The following is a 26,985-nucleotide window of genomic DNA, read 5'->3' as shown; positions in this document are numbered from 1 at the left end:
CCCGGCGCCCCCGCAGTGTGGCACCAGCGTGCAGACACACACACACGCACACGCACACGCCCCCGGGCCGCCTCTGCTCCCCTCACATCTTGCATTTGTTTTCCTTCAGCCGGGCTCGAATGGGGACGCGCTGCACTCACAATTGGCAGCTTCCTCCGATCCCCCCCACGGAGGTGCCATATGTCAGTGTCATGAATAAGCACGAGGCTCCCTGGCTGGGAGAGCTGGGAAGTGGCAGCTGCCAATCAGCGCTGAGCACACGGCGGGGGGGGGGGGGGGGGGGAGGGGCGCGATCACTGGGTGGGGGTCAGCTCCACCAGAGGCGCAGGCCAGGTGTGGGGACCCCGTGGGTGGGGACAGGGCTGGATGTGAAAGCACGGTCACTGGTCCACATCCCCGGGGGGCCAGGGTGTATTCCTGAAAACAGCAAAACCCAGAAGGCACCGTGACATCGGGTGGCCAGAGTCCCCAGACTCTGCCCCCGTGCCCTGCCTTGTCTGCCTGCCTGCCCACTGGCCAGCCCACACCACCTGCTCCGGGATGGCCCTTTCCTCCCAGGCCGCTTTCCTCATATCCCTCGTTCCTGTGCCTCTTCTGGGCTTGGGCTCCATCGGAGCCTCCCCCCAACCCTCCCACCCCCCCCCGCCTCACCTGTGCGTAGCCTGCGGGGCAGAGAAGGGGACCAAACTCTGCCAGCACCTGCCTGTGGGCCAAGCACAGAGTGAGGCGCATCTGCCTGGGGCACTGTTCACTCTCCCAGCACTCAGGGAACCAGGGATTATTAGCCCCATTTACAGGCAAGAAAACTGAGGCCAGAAAGGTTTTAAGAAACTGTCTCCAAGTCCTACAGCTCAGAATGGCAGATGGACTGCCGGTTCGTTGCCAGAGGCCCTATATCTGTGTTGAACCTGGGAGCCCTCTGCCTGGTTGCCCCCCCCCCCAGCCCCCACCCTGAGAGGCCTTCCCCTGGCCGCTCCTCCTGCACCTCCCCGCCCTGACCCCTGTAAAGTTAACCCTTCTCTCCTTCCTGTCCTGTGAACGCTCTTACCCATCTTGGATCCTACAGAGATCACACAGATCACAGACCCCCGAATGCACGTTTGTCCCTCGAAGCTCTGCCCCACCCCCCACCGGAGGTGACCAGTCAAGGCCTGACCCAGCAGGTGGCTGTAAAATGAATGAATGATGGACAGACAGGCTGCAAGGCCAGGGCCATGCACCCAGGTTCCCCAGCGTGACCGCAGACGCGTGCATCCTGGGGCGGTGGAGGCCAGGCCCCGCCCACCCGGGTAGTGCAGGCCCCTCCCTTCATTCTGAGCCCTGCTGGAGGCGGAGGCAGGTGACTGCTGGGGATCGGATTAACCGCTCCAGGTTAATTGGCTGTCCCCCGCTACCAGCATGACAGATCCTGCTTGACATTTCCCTAGATAGTTAATTGATACCCAAGTAATTTGTCATGGAGACCTCGTTATATGCCAACTAGGTCCCCTAAGCCGTCAGCGTCTGTGCCCCAGAAACAAGATTGGCAAGTTAATAACGGAGCCTTAATCACGCTGTTTCCTGCTGGCGTTGGAAGAGAATACCCAGAGACAGGACGGGGTGTCACTGGGCAGAGACGATGCTTTCTAGGGCCTTGGGAACAGAGTGTCCTGAGAGATCCCAGAGCCCCTGCACCTTCCTGGGAAGGTCCCTTCCCATTTCCCCAGCCAGGCGTGCCTTCTGGTGACCGTGTTCGGCCTGCCGAGGAACCCCCTTCCATAGGTGCACTGGGGCTGATTCCACTCCCTGGCTCCGGCAGGTATGTGGTGCCCCCAGAGTGAACTGACAAGTCCGTCTTTACCTAAGAGGGTTTGTGTTGGTTTCTGTCACATGTAATCTGGAGGCTTCTCAGCTCAAACCCCTCTGGGCTCTTACCCCAGGATTCGAGCCCATCTGCAGAACCTGTGTGGGGTCTGATCAGGGGCCTGGACAGGAAGACAGCCTGGTGCAGAAAGGGGAGGCCTGGACAGAAGGCCAGGGCCGGCAGGGAAGGGGATTTTTCAGGACGGACGCAGTATCTGGCCTCGGGAGAAGGGGAGCAGGGTGAGAGAGGAGTAAAAGTAGGGCAGAGGCTCCCTCAGCGTCCCAGACCAGCAGCACAGAGGGACGCCTCGGCATCGGCTTCAGCACCAAGGACAGCGGTGGCCTCATGGCCCAGAGGAGGGAGGGGGGCACAAGTTACTGGGGTGAGGGCAAGGGCGGGGTTGTAGCTCTCATACACTTGTTCTCAAGAAGCCACTAGATGATGCACACCGTCAATACAAGGGAGCAGACCCAAATAAAGGGCTTCAGAATTCCCGAAGGAGGGGGATTCAGCACAGGAGAGACGAGGGTGGAGAGAGGTCCTTGGTGATGGATGTGTAGCAGGTGTACAAGGCAACTGGGACAGGTGGATATGGGAGGAATGGCTCTGAGTTAGTTGTCTTTTGCTGTGTAATAAATTATCCCAGAACAGGGGCGCCTGGGTGGCTCAGTCGGTTAAGAGTCTGACTTCGGCTCAGGTCATGATCTTGTGGTTCGTGAGTTTGAGCCCCACGTTGGGCTCTCTGCTGTCAGCACAGAGCCCGCTTCAGATCCTCTGTCCCCCTCTCTCTGCCCGTCCCCCAGTGGTGAACACACTGTCTCTCAAAAATTAAAAAAACAAAAATTTAAAAAACATGTAAAATTGTCCCAGAACAAAGATCTATTGTCTCGCATGGTTTCTCATGGAACCATCCTGGAGGCTGTCTACCACAGGCTCCAAGAAAGAAACCAAATTTATAGATGGCCTGATGTTTTTAACATACCAGAAAAGAGATTTATATTTTTGTTACAGGGTTTGGGGATGAATAAGTAATAGGTACACAGAAAATAAAGCAAACCCAAAACACGAGGCAGTTATTAAGTCCAGGAAAAACAAGAGGTTGTACAAGAAAAAAGATGTAATTACGTTACTCAGCTGTGAGTAGTATGTGCAAAGAAATAATAATGCATACATTGAATTATAATTCAGCCAAAATGAGAAGATGGGTGGAAGAAAAGTGTGTGTGTGTGTGTGTGTATGTGTGTGTGTGTGAACAAACTCTCAACAGCAGGAAGTGAGTGGATGATTTCCAAGTCTGAAAAAAAAGCAACGTTAGCACGTTATTTAGAAGTAAATACCAAAACAAACTAAAATAACAAAATTTTGCCTCTGAGAAGGGGAAATCAGGAGAGACGGTGGGTACGGAGCGAGCGGCTGGTTTTTCATGGCAAGTCTTACGGAGATATTTGATTAAGCCACGCACGTTTATGATTTTGGTGAAAAACCAAGTGGAATTCAAACAACTATAACGCAGACACACTCCGGCCTGCTCCATACTCCCGGGAACCCCAGGGAAGGGCGTAGGGAGCTGCCTCCTTTTTGGGGGGCAGCCCCCCTCCCCCACGTCCTGGAGCCTGGTCTCCCTCCCTGCCCTCACAGGGGCCCTCGCTGGCTTCCCCCACTTCCCTCCCTCCACCTTGGACCCTTCGCCTGTCTCCTGCCTTCACTGTCCCCTTGTCCATTCTTCTGCCTGTTGGGTGGGGAACAATCAGACGGAGGGGGGCCCAGCCCTGCCCCCAGTGCCGCCTGTGGTGGTAGGAAACCGCCAGAAGTCGCTCCTGCTTCCTGGGGAGGTGAACTGGGGATACCGGGCTGTGCTCCATCATTTCCATGACACCTCGTCTAATTACCCAGCATGCTATTCATTTGGATGTCAGTGCTGCCGCATGCCTGTGCCTTTAATTAATAATTTGGTAAAACTCCATGCAGGGCCTGGCCAGGGTGGTGCAGCAGGGGCTGCTGGGGCCAGAACAAACCTGGAGTGGGTGGGCCAGGTCAGTGAGGCTCCCCTCCCCCAGCGAGTGCAGAAGGCTTGGGCTGGAACCCAGGTACCCTGGTTCCTTGTCCCCAGCCATTCCCGCTGGGCCCTAAAGGCCCACCCAGGAGGAGGCAGGAAAACAGACCCTGAGGGGTACGTGCACACCAGTGACTGGGGCCTGAGTGGGGGGGATTGGCTTCACTGGAGCCCAGGCTGGCCTTTGGGCCCTGGAGGGTTGGGACCCCAGGAGCCTAGGAGGAGGGGTGAATGCCAGTCAAAGGTGCCGAGAAGACTGGCAGAAAACCGGGCTCACACAGGCCAATGTCTGCGGCCAGCCAGAGAGGTGTGGGGGTGGCTAGGGGAGGGAGTGCTCGGGGCAGGTTAGGACCTCCTCCCTGAGGCCCTGCTTTGGCCTGATCACAAAGGGCCACTCCCAGCCCTGGGTGTCCCCCATTTCTGATTGCCCCAAGAGAGGGGAGGGTGCGCAGGCTGGGGTCCCCAAAGTGAAGAGACCTACAACGTCCAGGCCAACCCACCTTGCAGGAGCCTCTTACTCCCGGCCCTTGGGCAGGGTGGGGGCCTCGGGAAGGGGCACAGAGGCCGCCAGGTTAACAGGAAAGTCTATTTGGATCTGACTTGAATTATTGAGTGGCTCGGACTTATTCTTGGCTCTGGGGCAGGCTGTGGTCTGTGAAGATTGACATCGTCTCGGCCCTATTTTTAAGGTTCCGTGGTTAGGAGCTGAGACACCACCACACGCAGGCCCCCACGTGCCCTCTGCGCTGGGGCGAGAGAGCTCCTGGGTGGGGGTGGGGTGGGCAGGACATGCCACCTGGGACCCCCTCCCCACACCCACCCCTGGGGCTGGCGGGTCCCCACCTGGGCCCCTCCACCTGAGCTCCCAGCCCGGCCCACCCCGGACCCCTGCACGCTGTTCCCCTAAGCCGAGCCCCCTCTGAGAAGTGCTGGCTGTATCCATGCCGGCATCCCCAGGGCGGATGGGCTGTGACTCTCCGTCTCGTCTCTGACCTGTGCTCGGTGCCCTGCTTGGCCGTGAGAAGGGCTGACGGGCCCACATTGCTGTGGGTTCTCTTCCTGCAGGCCCGTGTCACCCTGATATCAAAGCCAGACAAAGACATCACAAGAAAACTACAGACCAATAACCCTCACGAATACAGATCTAAATGTCCTCAGCTCAACACTAGCAAATCAAACCCAGCGGCATAGTAAAGGGACTGTACATCATGACCGAGTGCAATTTATTCCAGAAACGCAGAACGGCTCAAAATGTGAAAATCGGCCCGTGTAACACACCACATTAACAGAATGAAGGAAAACAATCATTTCGATGGTTTCAATAAATCCAACACCTGTTCGTGATAAAGACACAGAGAAACTAGGAGCTCCTTCAACCCGATAAAGGGCGTCTGCGCCCGTCGCTGTGTGCGTGTGCATGCGTGTGCATGCGTGTAAGTGTGTGTGCCCGCCTGTGTGCACATGCAGGGAGAGACCAAGAGCTTTGTCCCTGAAGTCAGGAGCCAGACAAGGGCGTCTGTGCTCGCCACTTCTATTCAACGTTGTCCTGGAAGTTCCAGCTGGACCGTCAGGCCGGGACAAGGCGGAAGAGGCATTCAGATGGGAAAGGAGGAGGTAAAGCCACCTCTCTCTGACGTGACGTGATCTTACGTGGAAAGCACCCTAAAGAATGTGTGTGCGCACACACGTGCGTGTGCACACAAGTGGGCACACGCACACACAATTACAGCCAACGCATTACAGCACAGTTGCAAAATACGACACAAAAGCCAGATGTATTTCTTTAAAAAAAAAAAAATCTTTATTCATTTTTGAGAGAGCGTGAGCGGGGGAGGGGCAGGGAGAGAGGGAGACACAGACTCTGAAACAGGTTCCAGGCTCCGAGCTGTCAGCACAGAGCCTGACACGGGGCTCGAACCCACGGACCGCGAGATCGTGACCCGAGCCGAAGTCGGACGCTCAACCGACTGAGCCCCCCAGGCGCCCCGAAAACCTGTACGCTCGTGTACACACTAGCAATGGATAATCCCAAAACAAAGCCGATAAAATAGCGTCAAACAGAATTTGACCAAAGGAGTGAAGGCTCATACGCTGAAAACCACGGAAGGAAGGGGAAAGAAGTTGACAGAGGTGTCCGTGAAATCGCTGACCAGGCGCGGGACGGCAGGACCGCCGAGCGCCGCGGGGTGGTCGGCGCAGTGCCCGTCAGAACCCTTTTCTGCCCTTGTGCAGAAGTGGACGGCCGGCCCTGAAGGTGGCAAGGAACTGCCAGGGGCCCGGAACAGCCATACATAAACACTGACATATCATCAAAGTGGGTCCAGGATCTAGACGTAAGGGCTGAAGCCAAAGGACTCGCGGGACTTAGGCAGCAGCTCCTTAAATGTGACACCAGACGCACCAGCAGCACGCGAGCACAGACAGGCTGGACATGTCACACGCCGTGGCGTCCGAGCACCGAAGGGCCTCTTCCGGGCCGGGGGAGAGCGCGTGCGTCCGCACGGGGTGGGGGACAGGGCCCGGGAGGAGCCTGGCAGCCACGTCTCCCGGAAAGATGTACAGAAGGCCAACCGTCACACCAGCAGGTGCCCCACGTCCGGTCAGAGCCACGAGACCCCGCCTCACGGCCACGAGGACAGCCAGCCGGCCGCCCTGGAAGACAGCCTGGCCCTTCCCCAGAAAGGTAAACAAACACACAGCTGCCACGGGACCCAGAGCCCCCTCCCCGGTGCAGACCCGAGACGACGCAAACATAGGTCACACAGAGACTCGTACGTCGCTGTTCCTGAGGGCCCCGAACAGAGAGAGCCAGGTGCCGCGGGGGGGCGGAGGCCGGTGGCGCTCTGTCCCTACAAGGGGGTAGCGCTTGGCCATAGAGAGACGCGCCGCTTCACGGTGCGACGCGGGAGAACCTGGTGCTGAGAACATTGGGCCCGAGACCTGGCGGAAACCAGCGCAAGGGCCGCACGGCGTGCGACCCGGTGCCCCCGCTGCTGGGCCGGACCCCTCTGGGGCGATGGAAAGCCCCGGAACTAGACGGCAGTGACGACGGCACAAGGTCTGAATACACGAGAAACCGCTTCATACAACTTAAATGCGCTTGAAGTGGCAGCTTTGGTGTTGGGACTTGAATTTCAAAACATAAACGAGTCGGGTGAGTTGTCTGCAAGGTCCTCTCCGGGCTCTGGCCTGCTCTTTGCTGAGGGGAGGAGGCCGGGGTGGGGGACGCAGCCGCGCAGGTCACGCCCTCGGCCCGAGACCCGCCCGGCCCCTCTGGTCACCGACGCAGAGCGCCGTTCCCGCCCCTGTAGGAGGTGGGGCCGCCTGCAGGGCTGGGGCCGGGGTGCCCTCGTGTCCGCACGGGCCCAGGAGGCAGGGTCCTGCCTGCCCAGCCCCTGCAGGGCTCGCATATTCTGGGGACGCGGGGTGACATGAGGAGTTGGTGGGAGGGGAGGGCTCCTTCCTTCCTGTCTCTGCCTTCTCATGAGGAGCAATAGCACAGCCTTGCAGACAGACGGCCGTCAACCCCGGCCTCCACGGGCCCCACTTCACGCGCTGTCACCCTGTTAAGGACTGACCACGGCCACTCCACACGGGGGCACCAGTGTCCGGGGATGCTCGAGCTTGGCCCAAGGCCGGTTGGTAAGAGGCAGTGGGACCGGCCGGCTCTCCCCGGCCTTGACCCCACACGCCTGGTCCTGATGGCTCCGGGCAGGGAAGGACCTGGAAGAAGTTAGGAGGGCAGCACGGGCCCAGCACCAGGCAGGCAGGGCCGAGAGCTTTGCTGTGGGTGGTGGAGGCCAGGCCTGCTCAGCCAGCCGGCTGGGGCTGGGTCCAGCTTGGCCACGCTGGCACAGTGCCACGTGCGTGCGGGCTGCTTCGGAGCCCTTGGCGGGCAGGCTGGGGCCCCATCCGAGGGCTACTGTTTCCCTTGTCCACCGGCCCCGGGGTGGGGGCGGAAACTGGGCACCCCTGGGACCATGCGGAGCCTGCCCGGACCTCCGTGCCCTTCTGTGGGGCAGGGCCGCGACTCCGTTGCCAGCCCTCCCTGTCCTGCTTCGGACCCTCCTCCCAGAACCCAGGTCTCACCAGGGCCTCGCGGGGAACGCGGGCAGGTATGCGAGGTGCCGAGCTCCTGGGGCTGCTGGCCTCCCGTGGGGTTCAGGGTAAGTGCGCCCAGCACCGGATGACAGACTACAGACATTCTCCTTCTCCATCCACCCAAGCCGGGCTGCTAGGAACCCCGGGCAGAAACAGGCTCCGAGCGCGAGGTCGCAGCCTCAGAGCTCCTCCCGATGGCGTGTCGTGCCTTCTCGAGGGACAGCCCGTGTCTCGGTTCCAAAGCAGTGACAGCCGGGGCACCGAGGGCACGGGTGAGATGACAGCTGCGTGTGCTGGGGCGCAGGGTCCGACGTCAGGGGCACAGCACCCGGGAGCCGGGGGTCCTGGTCCTTGCGCCGGCAGAAGCAGAAGCTGGCTTGAGAAAGGAGGGGTGGGGCCCGGGGGCCGCCTGGGGAGGCAGGGGGAGCAAGACAGGAGGACAGAGCCTGGCCTGGCCCGTCCCACGTGCGGGAGTCCCCTTGAAGGCACCTGCGGAAACTGCTCACCCCGCCGGGCCACGGCGGAGAGCCCAGAAGCACCCGGGGGGAACCCACAGCCCCACCCGCCCTGGGGCGGCCCTGCTTCCCTCAAGTGGGGAGCCCGGCTCAGCCTCCTGCAGCCACCGGGCCTCCCAAGGGGCGCAGGCAGAGCAGGGTGCGGCCCCAACTGCAGCCCGCCGGCTCACTGTCCCCGTTTCCACCAGGGGTCTGGGCCTCGGACAAGAACTCACCCCTCATAAACGAAGGCGACACCGGGGAGGGGACAGGGAGTGAGGACACCCAGGGCCTCCGTACATGTCTGGGTCGTCTAAACCATGACGAGAGGCTCCTTGAGCAACACTAGGAATGGGCACCCGGGGGGCTCAGTCCAGTTGAGCGTCTGACTCAGGGTTTCGGCTCAGGTCATGACCTCAGGGTTCATGGGTTTGAGCCCCTTGTCAGCTCTGTGCTGACAGCGCAGAGCCTGTCTGGGATTCGCTCTCTCTCCCCTCCCCTCCTCGTGTACACTCGCTCTCTCAAAATAAACAAACAAGCTTAAGAAAACGTATGAATGGCAAGAAAAACCTCTTCGAGTCGTACTTCTCAGCGAATGCCAGAGTGTGCAGGGAGCCTGGGGCGAGCTGGCCCGTGGGGCACAGGGGGCTGTGGGTTTGGCCACGCCGCCCACATGGAGATGAGGGGCCAGCAGGGGGCCAGAGGCACTCTCAAGGACCCCCGGAGGTCGGGCCTGGGGTCAGGAGGAGCGCAGGGGAGGGTCCCAGGCGGGTAGCAGTGAGGGCAGGCTAACAGCCCTGCAGTCGGGGTGTGCCGTGCTCAACCGGCTTCCCAGACGGGGCCGCCTGCCCTCACAGCCCCAGCCAGGGCAGCGGCACCCGTCCCATCGGGTACCTGACCACCCCGCGTGCCCCCTGGTCCCCTCGTGTGCCTGCAGCAGGCCGGCTGGCAGATGGGCGGGGCAGCCGCGAGCAGAGGGCCCGGCCGCCCTAGCTCGCACCCTCTCGGGTCAGGGCAGAGGCGACTCAGCGGCCGCCTGAGAGACGAGGGAAGCGCTGGTGTGAAAACCAACGCCGGAAAATAAAATCGCGAAGGCAAAAAAGCAACGGCGCGTGCACTTGAAGGAGCAGCTGGACGAGAGGCCACGAATGCACGTGCAGTCGGGCAGTCTTAAGCCCCCTGGGGTGCTTTTAGAGAAAAAACAAAGACACCCCGAACCCCACGAACCCTGAACGTCCTTCCCGTGCCCCTGGGAAAGCAACGTCACGCTCCTTCCGGGTCCGGCGCTCTGCCGCGTGACATCTGTCTTCGGCCGAGCTCCTGCAGCCTCGAGACCCAGACCACGGGGCAGGCGGTGGCCGGGCCCGTGGCCGTCCCTGTGGGCGGTGCGGCCAGTGTGTCCTGCAGCCTGAGCGCCCCACCAGCTGCCGTGGGCACCACGGCCCCGTGACGGTCCAGGAGGAGCGGGAAGCCGGGCGGCTGGAGGGTTTCACCGCGCGCAGCTCGGCTCCACGCTCGCCGCCGCTGGGCGCGTGGCTCTGGGGCTTTCTGCTGTCTCGGGACCTTGGCCGTGGGCCTCGGGGGGCCTGCCCTCATCTTCGAGCTCTTCCGAGCCTCCCTTTGGCCTCTGTACCTTCTGGCTCCTGGTGATGACATCGAGAAAGGGCAGCATCAAAGGCAGAGCCAGCCCAGAGTTCCCCGTGCTCCCCACGTGGTCCCCGCAGCTGCTGCTGACTCGAGAAGGAGCAGACCGTGCCGTGTGCACTCCAGCTGGCCAGCCCCCGTCCCTGGGGGAGCTCGGGGGTCCCTCCGTTCTCAAAACAGCCCAGCTGGGCCTCGGACAGCCCTGGGCTTCGGGAAGAAGGAGCTCGAGGAAACGCCGACTGGAGCCTCTCTGCTGCTCATCAAGGCCACGCCTCAGTCTCCTCGCGTGTAAAGTGGGGTCACAGTGTCCGCCTCGTGCTGCTGTCAGGGCCAGATAACCTGCCCCTGCCGGCTGTGACATCCGTGCCAGGCCCCCCCACAAGAAGCTGCCGGCATAGGAATCACCGTGCCTGGCGTGCAGACAGGGAAACCGAGGCCCGGGAGCGTGATCACCAGAGCTGGTGGTGCAGAGCCGGGACGAGGACCGGTCCATCTGATGGGGTGCCCAGGCCCCCACATCCTGCCGCCTCAGTGTCCCACCCCAGCAGGGACTCTGTCCTTCGCCCGGCACCGCGGGGAAGCCATCCCGCCAGGACGGCCCCACATCGTCCCCTGCGGGTGCCCCCAGCACTCACCTGTCCTGCCCTGGTGCGGGGGGCGTGGGGGCTCCCAGGGTCCTGCGGATGTAGTCTCGAGAACGGATGTCAGCCTGAGGAGAGGGCGGCTCAGTGAGAGGTGGTGGCCTCGGGACAAGCCTCCGCCTCACGGCCTGGCGGAGGCGCTCTCGCTTCCCCGAGAGCCCACAGAGGGCACTCCGGGCCGCCACAGGGACAAAGGCTGCAGCCCCGTGGGCGGCACACTGCCAGGCCCCCCGGTCAAGGCCCTGTGATGGCCAAGTCCCCGCAGGGCCCGAGTGCACGGCTGGGGTGGAGGCTCTGGCTCGTCCCCCACGTTTCCGGGGGCCGCTCGGCTCGTGCTCGGTTTGTGGCTTGGGCTTTCCGTAGGTTTCGCTTCTGCTTGAACCCCCTCCTCCGAGGAGTCTCCTCAGCCCAGCCAGTCTGTCTCCCCAGCTCGTGTCTGTTACGACCCCCTCCCTGGGAGGTGTCTACAGAAAGTCCTGCAAAGTCACTGGGACGGACGGGACCGAGGCAGACTTGAGGGACAGAAGCTCAGGCCGGAATGGAACCCTCTCCCACACACCGGCCCCTCCGCAGGGTGATCGCACTGGCCTCGGGAAGGCCCCTGATCCCGGCTCAGATGGGCTTAGCCCCCTTCAGGCCACAAGACTACAGGCCACAGCAGTTAATCCCTCCAAGTGCTGTTCCAGAGTGAACAAGCAGGCAGGAGGGGGGAGGGCAGTGGGATACTCTGGTGGGAAGCCCCCCACCCTCCTGTCTTTCCCTGCAGCAGCCAGGACCGACCTGACCAGACAGCCCACGCCTGGCACCAGAGGGCTGCCTTGATGGCCTGGGGCGGGGGGGACCCACAGATTCCATGGAGAGAAGAAGCAGGCACGCAATCCCCCCTCTCAGCCTCTCCTGGGGGCTTCCAGAAGTAACAAAGAGAACAACGTGCTGACAGGCCAGTGGCCCAGGATGAATACGGGTCAAGAGACGATCGCGGCTGCGGGACAGGGCCCTCCCCCCACGGCCAGAGCGGGGACGGGGACTGCGGGGTCCTGGCACAGGCGGCTGCTTCTCCCCCTTGGGAGGGCAGGCCCAGGAACCCGGCGGGCTCCTCTCTAGGGCAAACGCACAGTCCTTGCCTGCCTTGGAAGTGTCCGAGGTACTTTACAGGCCATTCTCCACCTGCAAGGATGGGGTCACTGTCCACACGGGGGGCAGAGAGAGGCGTGGAAGGACTGTGCCAGCACCACAGAGTTCTTGGCTCTAGAGGTCTCGGGAGAGTTGCTAGATTTCTCCCAGAGACAGGGTCAAGGGAAGAGTTAAGGCCTCCAGGGAAGGGAAGGGGAGGGCGGGCGTGAATGTCACAGCCTGAAGACCCACGACCTAGGAACCCAGCGGAGCCCTGGACAGGGACAGGGACAGGGAGGCTGAGGCTGGTGGGAGCTCGGTGCCGGGGCAGCAGGGGCTGGGAGCCACAGCCGCACGTGGGCTACTGCTGCCCCCTGCAGGCCGCCCTGCACACCAGCAGCTGGGGAAGGTCCCAGGCCCCCAGGAGGCGGCGGGAGGTGAGGGCAGCAGGGCCGGGGCAGAGCCAGGTGTCACCAGGGCGCTGGGCCGTGTGGACTGGCTCTCGGCAGTCTGGCCGGGGCTCCTCTGCCCAGCCGCCTAGAGCTGAGCCGGCACAGGCCATGGGGAGATGGCGGAGGCAGCAGGCTCCAGGGAGACCTCCAGACACCCTGCCCTCCCGTCCTGTGGCCGCACTAAACCGGGAGCCTGCGCAGGCCAGCACCTGTTCTCTAGACGGGCTCCCCCAGCTCCTCGGAGCCGCCCGCAGAGCCGCAGGCCGGGACTCACAGCCAGGTCCCTGTGGGCAAGTCTCCAGCATCCGGGCAGCCTCCCTCGATCACGGGCCCGCGCCTCCCTGGTCCCAGCTCCAGCGACACCTTCCTCTCACTTTCCTGGCATCAAATTCCTTCCCACCCCAGGGCCTTTGCAGGTGGGGGTCCTTGGGCCTGGACCACCTTTCCCCCTCCTCTGGCTGGTCTCTCCCTGAGGAGAGCTTCTCACGAGTCCTCATTCCACGGGCCTCTCTGGGACACACACCTACCTATGACGAGACTCCCTGTCACGACTGAGCTCACCAACGCGGGCCACAGGCCATCTTGAGCTCAGCTCTCGTCTCCTACAGGCTGAGCTTGTTCCCCCAAGTTCTGCCCACCCTCCCCCCACCCCACTTTAGGTGCTAGGTGTCCGGCACAGCCACATCCCGCAATCTCCTGACCGAGGACTCTGGTACAGCCGGAGCCTCCCCAGCAGAGGACGGCTGTTCCCCACCCCCCCCCCACCCCCCCCCCCCCCCCCCCCCCCGGGCCGGCGGGGCGGGTCGGGCCCCCGAGGGGGTGGCTGGGAGTTGGCAGGACACTGTGCCGCCTAAGCAGATTCTCCCAGTGGCCCCAGTAGGGTGTGTGGGAGGCCGAGGAGAAGTGGAGCACGGCAGACCCGGGGCCTGGGCGGAGCAGGGCCCCGGCAAGAACTCTGGTCCCCTCCCCTCCCTCCAGGGCCCAGCGTGGCCCCATCAGGCCCTTCCACAGGCGCCCGCGTGGAGGAAAGTCCAGGAGGCGCACGCCGGCCCACCCACCTGGCGCACGGGCTCCGGGACGCGAAACCTGCAGCAGCCTCGGGTCAGGCGCACGGCCGCCTCCAGGCTGATCTTGTGGCCCACGGAGACATAGAGCGGCTTGGTGCTGTGGTCGTGGCTCCTCAGGGCCTGGGACAAGGCAGGCGAAGCCAGGGCACGGTAGAGACAAGCCCTGGGGGCTTCGGGCCGACCACGCATCCGGGGGCCGGCTGGGGCACGCGCAGCCCAGAGCTCCCCTCGGCACAGCCGAGGGTGCCGGGCAGGGGTGAAAGGCGCAGACCCGCCCCCCCGCCCCGGGACCAGTCAGGGTGGCAGGGGGAGGTGGACGGGGTCTGGTGCACACGGACAGGCGCCCGCCCCTCTGTGGGTGTCATCTCAGTGGCGCGCAGGCCCCTGGCCGCTCACCATGCCCAGCACGGTCCCAGAGCCCCCCGTCAGAGGAAACGAGTCTCCTCCAGCCCGCAGGAGTCCTATCTGGAAAACAGGAAAACACACACACACACACAGAAGAAGTCTTTTGTCGGGGAAGGGTGGAGGGCAGGGCTGTCCATGTCTGAGGCCACGCAGCCGCCAGGCAAGGGGAGGGCGGGCGAGTCTGTGCGTGGGCTGCAGCCCAGGCCGTGCCCACCCCCATGCCATCGGCGGGCTCGGCGTCCGGGAGGCCTTCCCCGGCAGCGTCCAACCCCGACGAGGCTGTCGGACCTCAGTTCCCTCCTTGTTCCGTGCACGAGGTGCCCGGGGCCCAGGAAGGGGCAGCCCGCCCAGGCCGCGGTGCTGACGGGGGGAGCCGCCAGGCTGGGACGAAGGCTGGCGTCCACCAGCCCGGCCTGGCCGGTAGGTACACGGACACCACCTGGGCCGGAACCACCGCCTGCCACTCTTTCTCCCGCGAGGGACTTAGGCATGTTGGATTCACCCCAGCAAGGCTTTTGTTAGGGGTGGGGACTGGTCCACCGAGTGTCTCAGGAGTCACGTCAGTTTGCTCTGGGGTCCCCGTCAACTCAACAAAACTATTCTGCACAGACACGGGACTGCCTGCAGGAGTGGGACGGACGTGATCACTGTTCTCAGCATCAGCCATCTAGCGGTGGGGCTGGGCACGTCTCCGGCTCCCTCCGGAGTGGCTGTCACATTCCCAAAGCCAGCCTTGAGGGGGCCGAAGGAGGGAGATGCTGGGAGAAGGTGGGGACGAGTACAGAGGGCCACATGGGCTCCCAAATGTCCTGCGCGCAGTAACCGGAGGCCCTTCCCCTACACGGGGCACCACAGCAGCGCAAACGTAGCGGGGATGGGAGAGGCAAGCCTGTGCCCAGGAGGCTGGGAGAGCTCGGAGGGCACTCGTCCGGCCTGGGAGTCTGCTGCCGTGACCCCCGAGCCGTGAGGGACACACAGGCCACGCAGAGAGAAAAGTGGGTCCTTCTTACTCCGGGTTAGGGAGCCAGGACGGGGAGGATGGTGCCAGCAGGCAAGGGCGGGAACAGAGGCTCGTACGGGGAGGGCTCTGGGGCTGGCACAGGCACGTGCCCAGCCTGTGCGCCCCCACAGGCCCTCCCCTTGCCCTCCCCTGGGGCAGGGCATCGCCCCATCCCTCACCTTCTCCTTGTGCTGGGTGTTGTTCTCCAGGCCATCGACCTGCAGGAGTTTCTTGGCCACCCCAATGCAGGGCAGGTCCGTGAGGACGCCGAGGTGACAGGCCACCCCAAAGCCTACAGGGGCAGAGGGTGAGGCTGGGCTCATGGGGCAGCGAGCCAAGGCGACCAGGGACAGCGTGGAGACTGGGGACAAACCAGAACCCGCCGCAGCTCCCCAGGTAAACAGAAGCCTATCGGCAGACTGAGCCCTGGGGAGCCAGGACGCGGACGGCCAACCTGACCCCGAATGTGGCCCTCGCCCCGCTTCACGGTCACCAGGCGGAGGACGCCCCCTTCCCTTCGGCGACATTAGGAGCCTGATTAGCTCACGATACTTCATCCCGTTTCTCCTTCCGCTTTCTGGCACTTTCCATCCTTTCTCTTTTGCAGCTGCCACCAGGCCTCTGCGTCACCCTCCCAACACACTCTTGGGGCTCCGGCCAGGCGGTGCGTAGTCACACGCTGGCACCCAGGGTTCTCGAGGCAGTGGCCAAAACGTCCGATGCCAGCCCTTCCCACATCCCTGTGCGGCCCCACCCCCAGGCTCGTGACTTCTCCCTCAGTCATGCTCTCCGGGGTCAGCACCCCGGCACCCAGGCGGGGGCAAGTTCCCCAGTGCCAGTGAGGAGCGGGCACTCCTGTCCGGCTTCAGTGGGCCTGTCAGAGCTCCGGGTGGGTAGCGGCGGGACAGGCCAGCTGAGCAGCAGAGTGGCCGAGGGCACCTGAGACGGGCCAGCATGGAGCGCTAGGGGAGGCCTCAGGGGGCAGGCAGGGAACAGGCGGGGGTGACACGAAGCAGGTTCTCTACTGGGTGGGGTCCTGACCAGGACAGCCAGCCCAGGGGGCGAGCGGCCAGGGCCAGGCCGGCAGCAGAGGGTCCTGGGCAGGGGGCGGGCCCTCTGTGAGGGGACCGTCAGAACCGTCCCCTTCTGGGCCCTGTCTTTCGGGGGCAGGGTTACCTCGGTGGTGGAGAAGCCCATTTCCATCCACAAGGAGTACCTGGAAGAACCACACGTGACAGTCAGCCAGCCGGACTGCCCCTCCCCCGTCAGGCCGGGGCAGCCTGGAGCAGGTGGGGTGGGCTCACCACTTCTGGGGGTGGGAGGCTTTTTGGGAGATCCGGCAAAAGCGCACCGTCTCCAGGGAGGTCAGAGACCTCGGCCTGCAGTGGGTGACGTGGCCTTCCCTCCTGGGTGGAAAGAGGGGGTCTCCCTCCTTGGAGTCGAGGTACCTGCCTGGGGCACGAGGCCGGGCTCCTTCTCCCGCAGCCGCCGCACCGCAGCCACCAGAAAGGGCACCTCTCGGAAGGCCAGGAAGCCCGACACGTAGGGAGCCGTCAGGCTAACCATGCGGCAGTCCTCATACACCACCTGTCGCCAGGCACCCGGTCACCGGCAGGCACGGCCCCCGGCTCCTGCCGGCCTTCAGCCTGTCACCCTGCAGCCCTTGGTTCGCTGCCGCCGGCTCCCTCCCCTTCTCCCCGCCCCCCCCCCAACTCCTCCTCTCGGCCTCCCTCTCTGGGGGGGGCAGGTGTGAGGTGGCCAGGCGAGCACCGGGACCCCTCGAGCCCCTCCGCCGCCCCACGCCGCCCCCGCTGGGCTTCGGGGAGGCTCAGAGAAGACAGAGCACAAGAAGCACGTGTGTGAAGCGGCACCAGAGTGAGGATGTTACTGTTCCCCACTAGCAGGGGACTTGGGGAAGGAGAGGCCGGGTCTTCACAGAGAAAGCAGCCACAAGGCAGGCAACCCCAGCTTCGTGGAAAGAGTTCAGAGACTCAGAAAAGGACAGGCAGGGCCTCAGAGCTGGGCAATCTGGAAGAGAAGAGGGGTTCCCGGGGACAGGACAGTGCAAAGAGCCCCAGGGCCCTTTCGAACCACAACTTCAGCCCTCCCCCAAAGCTGGGCTCTCCCCACCTGTGCCCCCACGAGGGAGGGGGCACGTGCCCCAGCATCTCTGTCAATGACTCCCGGGAACCTTCTCCAACTGCCAGTGACCCAAAGCGGGCAGGGTCTCCCGTGACGATGACCGTGGCACCGGACTCACAGGGAACCCAGCAGACCGGAGTGCTGAGCCCCACATGACGGGGTGACTTCACAGGAACACGCGTGAAGTTCAAGCGTGGCCTGAGTTCTCACAGGATGATGGCCGCTTATCTCTGAATCTGTCCGCACAAGTTCCAGAAACCAGAGATCTACAAGGAGAGGGCAAACACTCCCCGACACCATCTCACAGCGTCACCGAGGGATGAGCCTACTGTGACCATCGGTGTGCGCCTCTGTGCGGAAGTAAACAGCCCGGGACGGCAGAGCCCCGCTCTAGACGTGCACTGGGCAAGGCCGGGGGCACCTACGGGACGAGACCCGTAGGCAGCCCGGCCAGCCGGGACCTGGAGGAAGAGGCCTGGAAGGCCACAGGGCCAGCAGCGGCCTTCTCGGGGAGGGGAGAAGCAGGAGAGCCCTGCAGGGTTGTGGTGAAGAAAACGAGGTCAGAAGCGTGAGGCTCTTCAGAAACAAGAGTGCCAAGAATCAGAAGGCGTGCTGGCTATCTTCACCTCAGGAAAGGACACCATTCACTGGAGCGACCACACCTCACTGTCCCTCATGAGCTAAGAAGCCCGGCCAGCCACCCAGACCCCAGCCCTCCAGACCCGGTTAAATCCAACTCTGGATGAGCAGTGAAAGGCCGTACAAACCCGGACAGAAATAATCCAAGCCCATCAGTGGTGAAACAAATGCTGCCCCCTAGCCAGCTGTGCGGCAGAGGAAAATCAACTATTCTTAAATGGCACGTGGAGAACACAAGGCAAAAATTAAAAACTTGGAATGGAAATACACAAGAACACAAGAAAGACAGAAAGACCAGAGCTCATGACTACAGAAGAAAAACAAGGCAAGAGAGCCGAACTAGTAAGTAGAGCACTTAAAACCACAACGCAAAAAATGTTCCAAAAATAAAAGGAAATCTGACCCCGCATGTTCAGAAAGCCAAGTGTGAACTTGGAGAAACGGACCCGGAACAGCCAGATCAAGAAGTAACTTGTGAAAAAAAAAAAGAAAAAAAAAAAAAGAGTAAAGGAAACACAGGCAACATACTGGACAACCCGTCACTCCCCACACGGTGTAACAGCAAGAGTGGACTTAAAATACACCTTAAGGGGGGGCGCCTGGGTGGCGCAGTCGGTTACGCGTCCGACTTCAGCCAGGTCACGATCTCGCGGTCCGGGAGTTCGAGCCCCGCGTCGGGCTCTGGGCTGATGGCTCAGAGCCTGGAGCCTGTTTCCGATTCTGTGTCTCCCTCTCTCTCTGCCCCTCCCCCGTTCATGCTCTGTCTCTCTCTGTCCCAAAAATAAATAAAAAACGTTGGAAAAAAAATTAAAAAAAAAAAATACACCTTAAGGGGCGACCAGGGGCCTCAGTAGGTTGATCGTCCACCTCTCGATCTTGGCTCAGGTCACGATCTCACGGTTCATGGGACTGAGCCCCCACGTTGGGCTCTGTTGACCCTGCGGAGCCTGCTTGGGATTCTCTCTTTCTCCCTCCCTCCCTCCCACTCTTTCTCAAAATAAATAAAAAACGTGAAAAAAATCTTTAAAAAAATGTTAAACCTTTATAAGCTCAGAAAACAAAACAATACTTAAGAGGAAACTGGGGAAATGAGCCGTGGAAAGGGATTCAGGTGATGCTATAGGATTACAGTGACCGCTCTGAGGTCCGGTAACGACACTGCTGTCATGCGTAGAAGGCCATTCTCGGGACAGTCCTGCTGAGGTGCTCGGAGGTGAGCTGTCACCTCTGGGAAACACTTTCAAATCCCTCAGTACACACACACACACACACACACACACACACAGAAATCAGTCGGCAACAGGCGGATCTAAGTAGAGAGTATTCAGGTGTCCATGTATTATTCTTTCAACGTTCACACATTTTCAGCTTAAAGATCTGGAAAAAGGAAAAAACTCAATTGTGTGAGCCCCACGTGGACGGTCAGAATCTCTGTGAAGGTCTGCAGGTTTCGACCTGGGTCGATGAAGTGGTGCCCCTACAAACTCCGTCTCAGGCTGCACGTAGGTCCGCCGCACTGGGGAGGAACTACATTTGAGGAGGATGGCGGGAAGGTCTGTCCTGCACTCTGCTGCCTGAGGCACAGTCGATGGACCGACGTCACAGACAATTCAGCTTCCCATGGAAAAGGACGCACTAACCGGGTGTCCAACTACGAACGGGCTGCGTGGTGAGACCACCATCCGCCAGGGCGACCAAGGAAAGGACTCCTGGCTGCCTGGAGAGTGGTTCAGTGCTCCCCACCCCGGCTGTGCTCTGTAATCACAGGGATGCTGTTTAAAGAAGCGGGTTTCCAGGCCGTCCACTGGGAGACCTTTTTTTTCTTCAGGAAATGAGTTGGGGCTCTGGGGTCAATACATTTTTCAAAAACTTTATTGACATAAATTTACTACCATAAAGTTCACTTGTTTGAAGTGTATCATTCAACGTTCTCGTTATTTATAGACTTGTACAACCGTGTAATTCTAGAATACTTTCACGACCGCCCCCAAGTAAACCTCACCTCCGTTAACACTCACACTGCATCTATCCTACTCCTTAGCCCTCGGCACCCAGGAATTTACTTTCTGTCTCTGGATTTGCCTATGGAATTTGTATTTCTAAACACGCTTCCGGAGACTGACGGGGCAGATCTGTGCGATTAGGCGTTTGGGAGCCGCTGCGCCAGGCTCTGCCAGAACCCTTTCCCAGTGCAAGCTTCCGGAGCACAGGATGACGGGTGCCGACTCCATCCAAGCAGCAGGCACTCTGCTCCGTGCTGGGGCTCCACGACAACACAGCATCACCCTACCCTCGAGAACCTACGCTTAGTGCGGTAACTTTTGAGTACAACGTAGAAGCGCTGCGTAAGAATGAGACCAAGGACAGGGATGAGAGGTGATTAACTCTGCAGCTAGGGACAAGGACAGACCGACGGGACTATGTGAACCGGGCCTTGAAAAGTGAGAAGCTGTCCTAAGCTGTCCTAAGCTGTCCTATGCTAGGACATAGCTGTCCTAATAATGCTATATTTATTTTTTGAGGGCTTACCACGTGCCAACCAGTTGCTTTCCGTGCACGATCTCATTTATCCCTCACCACAGCTAGCTATCAATAGTATTTTCATCCTTGATTTAGAAAGGAGGAAATGGAGGGCCCAGGGGGTTGAAGTGGGAGCGGCAGAGTGGAGGTAAAAACTTAGGCAGTCTGGCTCCCGTGTCTATGCCTTACTCCAAGGCCATCCTACCAAGTGACCAGGCGACCTGGGAGGGCAGGGACTCTGGTTCCATTACCCCGCTATACCCAGCTCCTAGCAACGGCAGGTGCCCAGTACGTTTTTGCTGAATTTTGACTCAAGGGGTCTTCCGAGTAAAGCACAAAGACACGGAGGCTGGAACATGCGGTCGTGGGGAGCTGGCAGATGAGCAGGAGGGGCGAGGCTGTGTGCTAAGAGCAAAGCGTTCCCTGTCCAGTCTTCCTGAACTGTTGACTCCAAATCAATCACGGGCATACTGCTCATTCCTTCACGTATCTGGGTGTCTTCTCTATGACAGGCATCGAGCTAGGCGCCTAAGGCTACAACTGGTGGGCACGACAACCTGATTTCTATCGTCGTGGAGTTTACATTCTGGTAGGAGAGACAGATCCGCCAATCCCATCCCAGGGCAATGAAGAGAAAAGACAGGGTACTGAGAGTAACTCCTGCTTGCAGGGTGAGAGGGGTGCTTACCGGAGCACCTGAGACACAACTAGGGGGTAGCCAGGAGAATATTCCAGGACAGGAAACACCAATGTAAGTTCAGGCAGGCAGACAGAGCATGGCGTGTGTGAGGAATCTAAAGAACTCCCGAGTGGGGAAAGGGGGTTGGTGACAATCTAACCTACAGCGTCATATTAAGCTGGGTCAGATTCCCCAAGGGCCTTTACACTTGTTAGGAAGCACACAGAATCTCCTTCGGTTTTTACCTCCCTTCTCTTTCCTTCAGAGGCTTCCCCACCGACTACGAAATCCTACAAAAGGAGAAGCGTGGTTCTACGCTGGCCCCGTTCCCTGTCCCGCCTCTCTCACTAGCGCAGCCCGAAGCCCGAGCGGGGCGGCCCCGCGGGGTTACCTCGAGCTCAGGGTAGCTGAGCACCACCAGCGAGGCACAGGCGCTGACACTGTCTCCCTTCACAAAGGACACGTCCACGCCCCCGACCCTCTGCAGCCCCGAGAAGCCGGGGTCCCGCTGCCACGCCTCCGTGTCCCGGTCCACCACGAGGGCCTTCAGCTGGGCTTGCTCCCTGAGGGCAGACACACGTCCAGCGGGCCTCCCGGCCCCGCGGGGCTTGAGGCTCTTCCCCGGGGCACTCCCGGTCTCACCACCCCCCCCCCACTTCCCGGGGAGCCCGGCCTCGGGGACGCCCCCTCCACGGTCTCACCTTCCGGCCCCCTGCACCGAGACGCGGCGCCGGAAGCGAGCGCCGCCAACCCCGCTGACTACAACTCCCGAAGGCCCTTTCGCCTGCGTGCCGGGCCTCCCCCCAGCCCTCCGCGGCCCCAGAGTCGCTCCAGCCCCCGCAAATTGGCTGTCACCCGACCCCATTACCTTATCCAGAGCGACAGGGTCTCCTTCGGAGGCAGCTCCGCCGCCTCCCTAGCCATGGCTCGGCCCCAAAACGCCCCTCCCGTGGCGTCCCTTCCTGGTGGCGTCACTTCCGGCTACTCGCGCGCAGGCGCCCTGCTGCTTTCGTGGCCTTGGCGTTTCTGGTTGGTGAACCCGGGTCCGGACGCCGCCGCCTGGTGGCGGGAGGCCGGCGGGGAGCCCTGCCTGCCCCTGGCCGCCCGCCCACCTGCCCCGCCCGGGTCTGAGCGGTCCCGGCCGCGCGCGGGCGCCTTCAACCGGGACGAAGGCTCGAGCGGCGACCAGAGCAGCTTCGAGACGGCGCGGGCTGCGGGCGGTAACTGGCGACGGCCGGGTTTGCTCGCAGCCTGGTCGGCGCCCCGGTGCCCGGGGGTGGGTGTGGGAGGCGGGGGAGGCCGGCCGCCCGCGTCCCGCGCGCGGTGTGCAGTGCAGGGTGGGCGAGGCAGGGTGACCTTCCACGTTGGGCACCTCGCACGCTCCTCAGCTTCTGGCACCGGACGTGCCGAGCCGCCCGGACCCCATCACCGATCACCTGCCCTCTCCGCGGCTCGTGGGTTTGGGCCCGGTGACTTCCGTAAAAGCTTTGAGAGCACGGCGCAATCCTTAGTGGACCACACTCGCGAATTCGGGTGGGTCCCAGTGGGCCCACAGCCCCGCCCAGCAGACCAAACACGGACCACCTTTGGCACGTTGACGCTCACCCCAGGCTCCTCAATGTAACGAGCTCTTCGTGCCCGGCCTCGTGCGCGGTGCCGTGAGAATGGCAGGGATGCCTACTTTACCCTGGCGGTGGGAAAGTTAAGAGGAGCCCTGGGGGTTGAGTGGGAGACAGCATTCCACAAAGGGCACAGCACATGTAAGGGTCCTGGGGTTGAAAAGAGGTTGGTGTAGTTGAGGCACTGAAGGCAGCCAGTGAGACTGATGGGTAGCGATTTGACCCGTGGTTTATATTCTCCCAGGGGAAATCGGGGAAGTGTGTGGATAAGAACTGTAGTCTGAATATAGATTTCAAGAGGAAATATGGAAGTTTGAAGTTCAGGAAAGGCTTTATGTAGCATTTGACAACCCACAGGTGTGGGTGCTTAAATGGGGTGTCTTTGGATGGGATGGGAGCCCCCAGATGTGGGACAGTGATTGGTGGGAGTCGGTGGCACAGGATGTGAAAGAATTCACCTGAGGCAGAACAGAGGAGACGGAAGGTTACTGAATACGCCGCAGGGGAGAAGCAGGCAGGGCAGGACAGTAGAGGAGAGGCTGTCTGCCAGGAGGCCGTGGGAGGGGGCTGCTTTAATAAAGAGAGAAGGTGAGGAAGGGGCTTGTACAAGGCCCTGGAACTGGCAAATGGGAGGGCCAAGGCCTACACTGGGGGCCATCTGGGATGTATTGTGTCGGCCTTGTCATCGTACAGGGTGGTGAGGATGAGGAGGCCCTTGGCTTGGGTAACTGGGGGCCACTCGTGGGCCTGTGGAGCTGGGGCCAAAGTTGCTCTGGGCTGAGGCTCTGCTGTGCTTGGGGGTGCGGGCAGTGGCCACCAGGGGGATGCTAGGGCCTGGGGCACCCTCCTAATCAGGATGGGTGTGGAGGAAGGGGCGAGGTTGAAGGCAGGCCTGTATAGGATGTGCAAGGTCCCGGGGCAGCTTGCATGGCTCCGGCCAGGGCCCTTCCTCCATTTCTCTGCTCTTGCCTCAGTGGTCCCCCCAGATCCTTCCTCCTCAGAAGGAAGCAGGGCCCTGCTGTCCCCAGTACCCTGATGATGTGTGAAATGCTCAGCATCTGTGCGTTCCTGGTGCTGGTTTTCCAGTTGGAAATGGGAGCCATGAATGCTTGTGCATAAGTTTAATTAGTGACTAAGAAGGGACTGGAAGAAAGGCAGGAAGCGATGTGAATGCTAGCCATGGCTTGGATGGATGGTCACCCAGCTCGGGGCCTCAGGTTTTCTCCCTCAGCCCCATCCAGTAGCTCTCCTGGCCCCGCCGATACAGCAACTTCTCAGCACGTGACTGTTAAGTCAGAGATGTGCCAGGGCCCGCGTGCGTGCCCAGACTTGGGCAGCGCTACCAACCCTAGCATTGCCTTTGCCGGCACCGTCTTCACGGTGAATGCTTATCGCTGGAAGTTCGTGTCTAGGTTAGCATCGCCTGGCTCTGGGAACAACCGACATAGCTCACGGCTGCCTCCGTGAACAAGTGATGGAATCCCGCAGCCCGTGACAAAAAGTGGCTAATTTACACACACCGGTAAGGTCTTAAAGAGGAGACAGCAGGGCGCCTGGGTGGCTCAGTCGGTCGAGCGTCCGATTTCGGATCAGGTCACGATCTCACAGTTTGTGAGTTCAAGCCCTGCGTTCGCTGTTGACAGCCTCTGCTGTCGGCATGGAGCCTGCTTGGGATTCCGTCTCCCTCTCTCTGCCCCTCCCCTGTGCACTCGTGTGCTCTCTCTCTCAAAAATAAACATTAAAAAGAAACAAAGAGGAGACAAAGTGCCGTTTCTGCCTGGGCGGGAAGCAGGAGGGGTGCATTTGGGAAATGTGCAAAGGAACGGATGTGAACGGAGATGGGAACCGGGAGGAGGAGGGGGAGGATCGGCCAGGGGCCCGGAACAGAAGCTGCCGGAAGAGGAGTCTGACGGCAGGGGGCGAGGCCTCCTCTAGAAGCCCCCAGTTTCTCTCTTGGAGGAGCCTCTCCATTTGGAAGAGAAAACGCAGTTTCCCCCTAAAGTGGGATTTTCCCGCTCGAATGTAAGTGGGCCGCTGGAAGCTCACAGTTTATCCCTTGTTACCCCCGTCTTTCCTTCTGCAGAGGAAAGGTTTGCCCGTCTCGCAACCCCGCTCTGTGAACAGAGGGGGCTCTCCGACAAGGTTAGCTGCAGCGCTGCTGTCTTCCGGCGAAGGCGTTTCAGGCGGGGAATGGGGGGCTCGCCCTCTGAGGCCGAGGTGGAAGCTTCTGGCTTGGAGTCTGGAGACCGGGCAGGGATGGCCAGCTGTGGGTCCCCCGCTTGGCTATCATTTTGTCCCGAGGAAAGGTTTACCTCTCACTTTCTACACTGGGGTGTACGTCTTCTGTCCAGAACCTTCCACTACATGGATGCATCTACATTTCCACACACACACACACACCCCCAAACCATTCCCCATGGCTGAGCTGATGTCTACTTGCCATAAACTGAAGCTCTACCCTCAGAGAGAAGGATTCTTTAGCAGCAAAACTCAAGTTTATTAAAACAGGTATGACAAGTATAATAAAATTGACATTTGCTTGTGCTAGGCCAGTGTATTTCTGTATAAACAAGATAGTCTAGATATGACCATTAAGGCTTTGAAGGTATAGCATACGAAACAAAATATCTTAGTTAAAAAACCCTTCATTAAAAGTGGGGGGAAAAATTCCCAGCCCCAAAAAAAGATTCACAGCAAGATATTGACCCCTAACTCCCACTGCTAAGGTGTGGCACAGTGAGGGACCAGAGCAGCACCTGGCGGGCCACACCAGCTCCGTCCCAAGCTTGGAGGAATCAAAGGGATTCCCAGTGCAAGTCGACGAGCTGAACAGGCGCCCTCCCTGCTGCACCTCAACCCGTTCGGGGGGGCTGGGGGGGTACCTTTGCATAGTCTAGAATGATACAACAATCACGGGTTACTAAGTTCAAGGGGGTGTTGTTTCAGATTAATTACTGAGGGGGCCCGGGCCACCGTGCTCCCCTTCATCAGACACTCTGAGGAGCACGGAGGACGGTTCCCACTGCAGCTCCCTCCGCTGTGGCCGCCGCGTGTTTGGTGGTCCCGGCAGCGTTTTGTTTCCGCAATCTCAAGCTGCCCACGTCGTTAACTCACTCAGAATGTATACTGAAGACACTCGCCTCTGACTTGTAAACAGCAGTCACCTCTGACTTGTAAACGGTGGTCATCTCAGTGCCGATGGGTGCCCAGCCACCTGGGAGCAGGCGTCAGTCCAGAGGCCACCAGTATCCAAGGAGACTGTGCAAAAGAGACACTTGCCTCACAGTAAGAAACGTGGAAGATCAGATCGAGTTGACTCTTCTCCTTTTTTTCCTTTTGCAGAAACTTAGCTGGTTCTACATTCTCTCTGAGTCTGTTTTTTATGCCTTGGTGGAGATTCGGAGGAAGGACCAGATAGATTCAGAGGGAGGACGCGTTTATTTAGCACGATCCCGGACAGTTTAAAAGTTCCCACAAAGGTGCCGCAGCCATGCCTTTGATCCAAGTTTGTTATTGACCAAGTTTCATCTGGAATTTAAAACCTCTAGAAATAGAAGCAAATGTGGCCATCGCTCCAGTCTCTTCATCGTGTAAAAGAGGAAGGAACACCCGAAAAGTACCCCCGACTTGGCCCCGCGCCCTCCACAGTGAAAGCTTTTTGGCTCTGACCCCTGAAGCTCAGCGGGTGAGGTCTCGGAGGTGTGGCCTCAAGGCACTGAATGCCCTGACTTGTGTTTGGGAGGACACAAACAAGGGTCTGGCACTTTTGCAGACCTTTCTGGAAACCTACGCATCTTTGCACGATACTCAGACTCAGAGGGAACAGAAGAAAGGGTCAGGCTGCATTCTCCTCTGTGAGTGCAGAGCAATTTAGAGAACAGCGAAGTCAGTAACCCCGTCTCCCCTCCTTCTCATCCAGCAGTGAGAAGGGCCGGGGTGGGCGTGTGCTGTACTCCAGCCGGCGAGCCGAAGGCACAGATGGCTCCTGTTTCAGGAAGCCGAGGAGCACCTGCCTGGCACCCCGGGCAACCGAAAGGTGATCTGTCCCAGCTTCCCGGGGTCTCCAGTTCTCACCTCCCACCGGGAAGTTTCCATAATCCGATGGGAACGACGTGGAATGTGCACGTGTTCCTGGGACAGCGTGGCTCTCGCAGCTGTCTGCGGCACGGCACCCGGGGATCTTGAGTTCCGAGCCACGCCAGCAGCCGCCCTCGTACGCCCTGGCCCAGGCGGCGGCTGGTGACAGACGAGGGAAGAGCCCGCTGTCCCCCGTCAGGAGCAGAGCACTCTACCTCACCTGCCGACCTCGCTTCAGTTCAGCGGCCATCCTCCACACGGGGACACAGCTGCACAGCAGTATCTTCTCTGGGAACTGAAATTCCAGTTCAGGAGGAATTTCACCCTCTTTAGTTTCCATGTAACTTACTAGAGTGTCTCTCAGGCTGAAAAACCAAGGGACAAGAGATGGAAGGTTAAGCACTCTCCCATTTAACGCAAAGATGCCATCAGTGGCCGTTGCTATTTCCAAGTCAATAGAACCAAAGTGCTTGTGGAGACCAGAAATGCTGGGGGG

At 60.6% G+C, this 26,985-nt stretch overlaps 2 protein-coding genes across 6 annotated transcripts in view; both read right to left on the bottom strand.

The window, feature by feature from the left end:
* Nucleotides 1-8,968: 8,968 nt before the first annotated feature.
* ENDOV (endonuclease V) lies at nucleotides 8,969-21,748 on the bottom strand. 3 transcript variants are annotated; one of them, XM_047094008.1, is made up of 9 exons: nucleotides 21,662-21,748; nucleotides 21,185-21,356; nucleotides 16,266-16,400; nucleotides 15,990-16,029; nucleotides 14,993-15,105; nucleotides 13,805-13,873; nucleotides 13,400-13,528; nucleotides 10,771-10,844; nucleotides 8,969-10,134 (listed from the first exon to the last, which is right to left on the bottom strand). In XM_047094008.1, the coding sequence occupies exons 1-9, from the start codon at nucleotides 21,715-21,717 to the stop codon at nucleotides 9,981-9,983; spliced, it is 942 nt and encodes a 313-aa protein (XP_046949964.1). In that variant the 5' UTR covers nucleotides 21,718-21,748; the 3' UTR covers nucleotides 8,969-9,980. The 3 variants fall into 3 exon arrangements, with proteins under 3 accessions (XP_046949964.1, XP_046949965.1, XP_046949966.1); XM_047094009.1 differs by lacking the exon at nucleotides 8,969-10,134 and adding an exon at nucleotides 10,145-10,456; XM_047094010.1 differs by lacking the exon at nucleotides 8,969-10,134 and adding an exon at nucleotides 10,145-10,453.
* A 3,140-nt stretch (nucleotides 21,749-24,888) lies between these two features.
* The window catches only part of RNF213 (ring finger protein 213), a 105,281-nt gene continuing 103,184 nt past the window's right edge, over nucleotides 24,889-26,985 (bottom strand). For all 3 annotated transcript variants that reach the window (XM_047093963.1, XM_047093964.1, XM_047093966.1), the window contains one exon: nucleotides 24,889-26,854. In XM_047093963.1, the coding sequence (XP_046949919.1) occupies nucleotides 26,701-26,854 (154 nt within the window). In that variant the 3' untranslated portion in view covers nucleotides 24,889-26,700. The remainder of the gene's footprint in view (nucleotides 26,855-26,985) is intronic.

The sequence above is a fragment of the Lynx rufus genome, unplaced genomic scaffold, assembly GCF_022079265.1.
Source record: "Lynx rufus isolate CCGP_SWC_20201006 ecotype Redwood Valley unplaced genomic scaffold, mLynRuf1.p SCAF_37, whole genome shotgun sequence".
NCBI classification, from domain to species: domain Eukaryota; kingdom Metazoa; phylum Chordata; class Mammalia; order Carnivora; family Felidae; genus Lynx; species Lynx rufus.
This window is presented reverse-complemented; position numbering and strand designations above follow the sequence as displayed.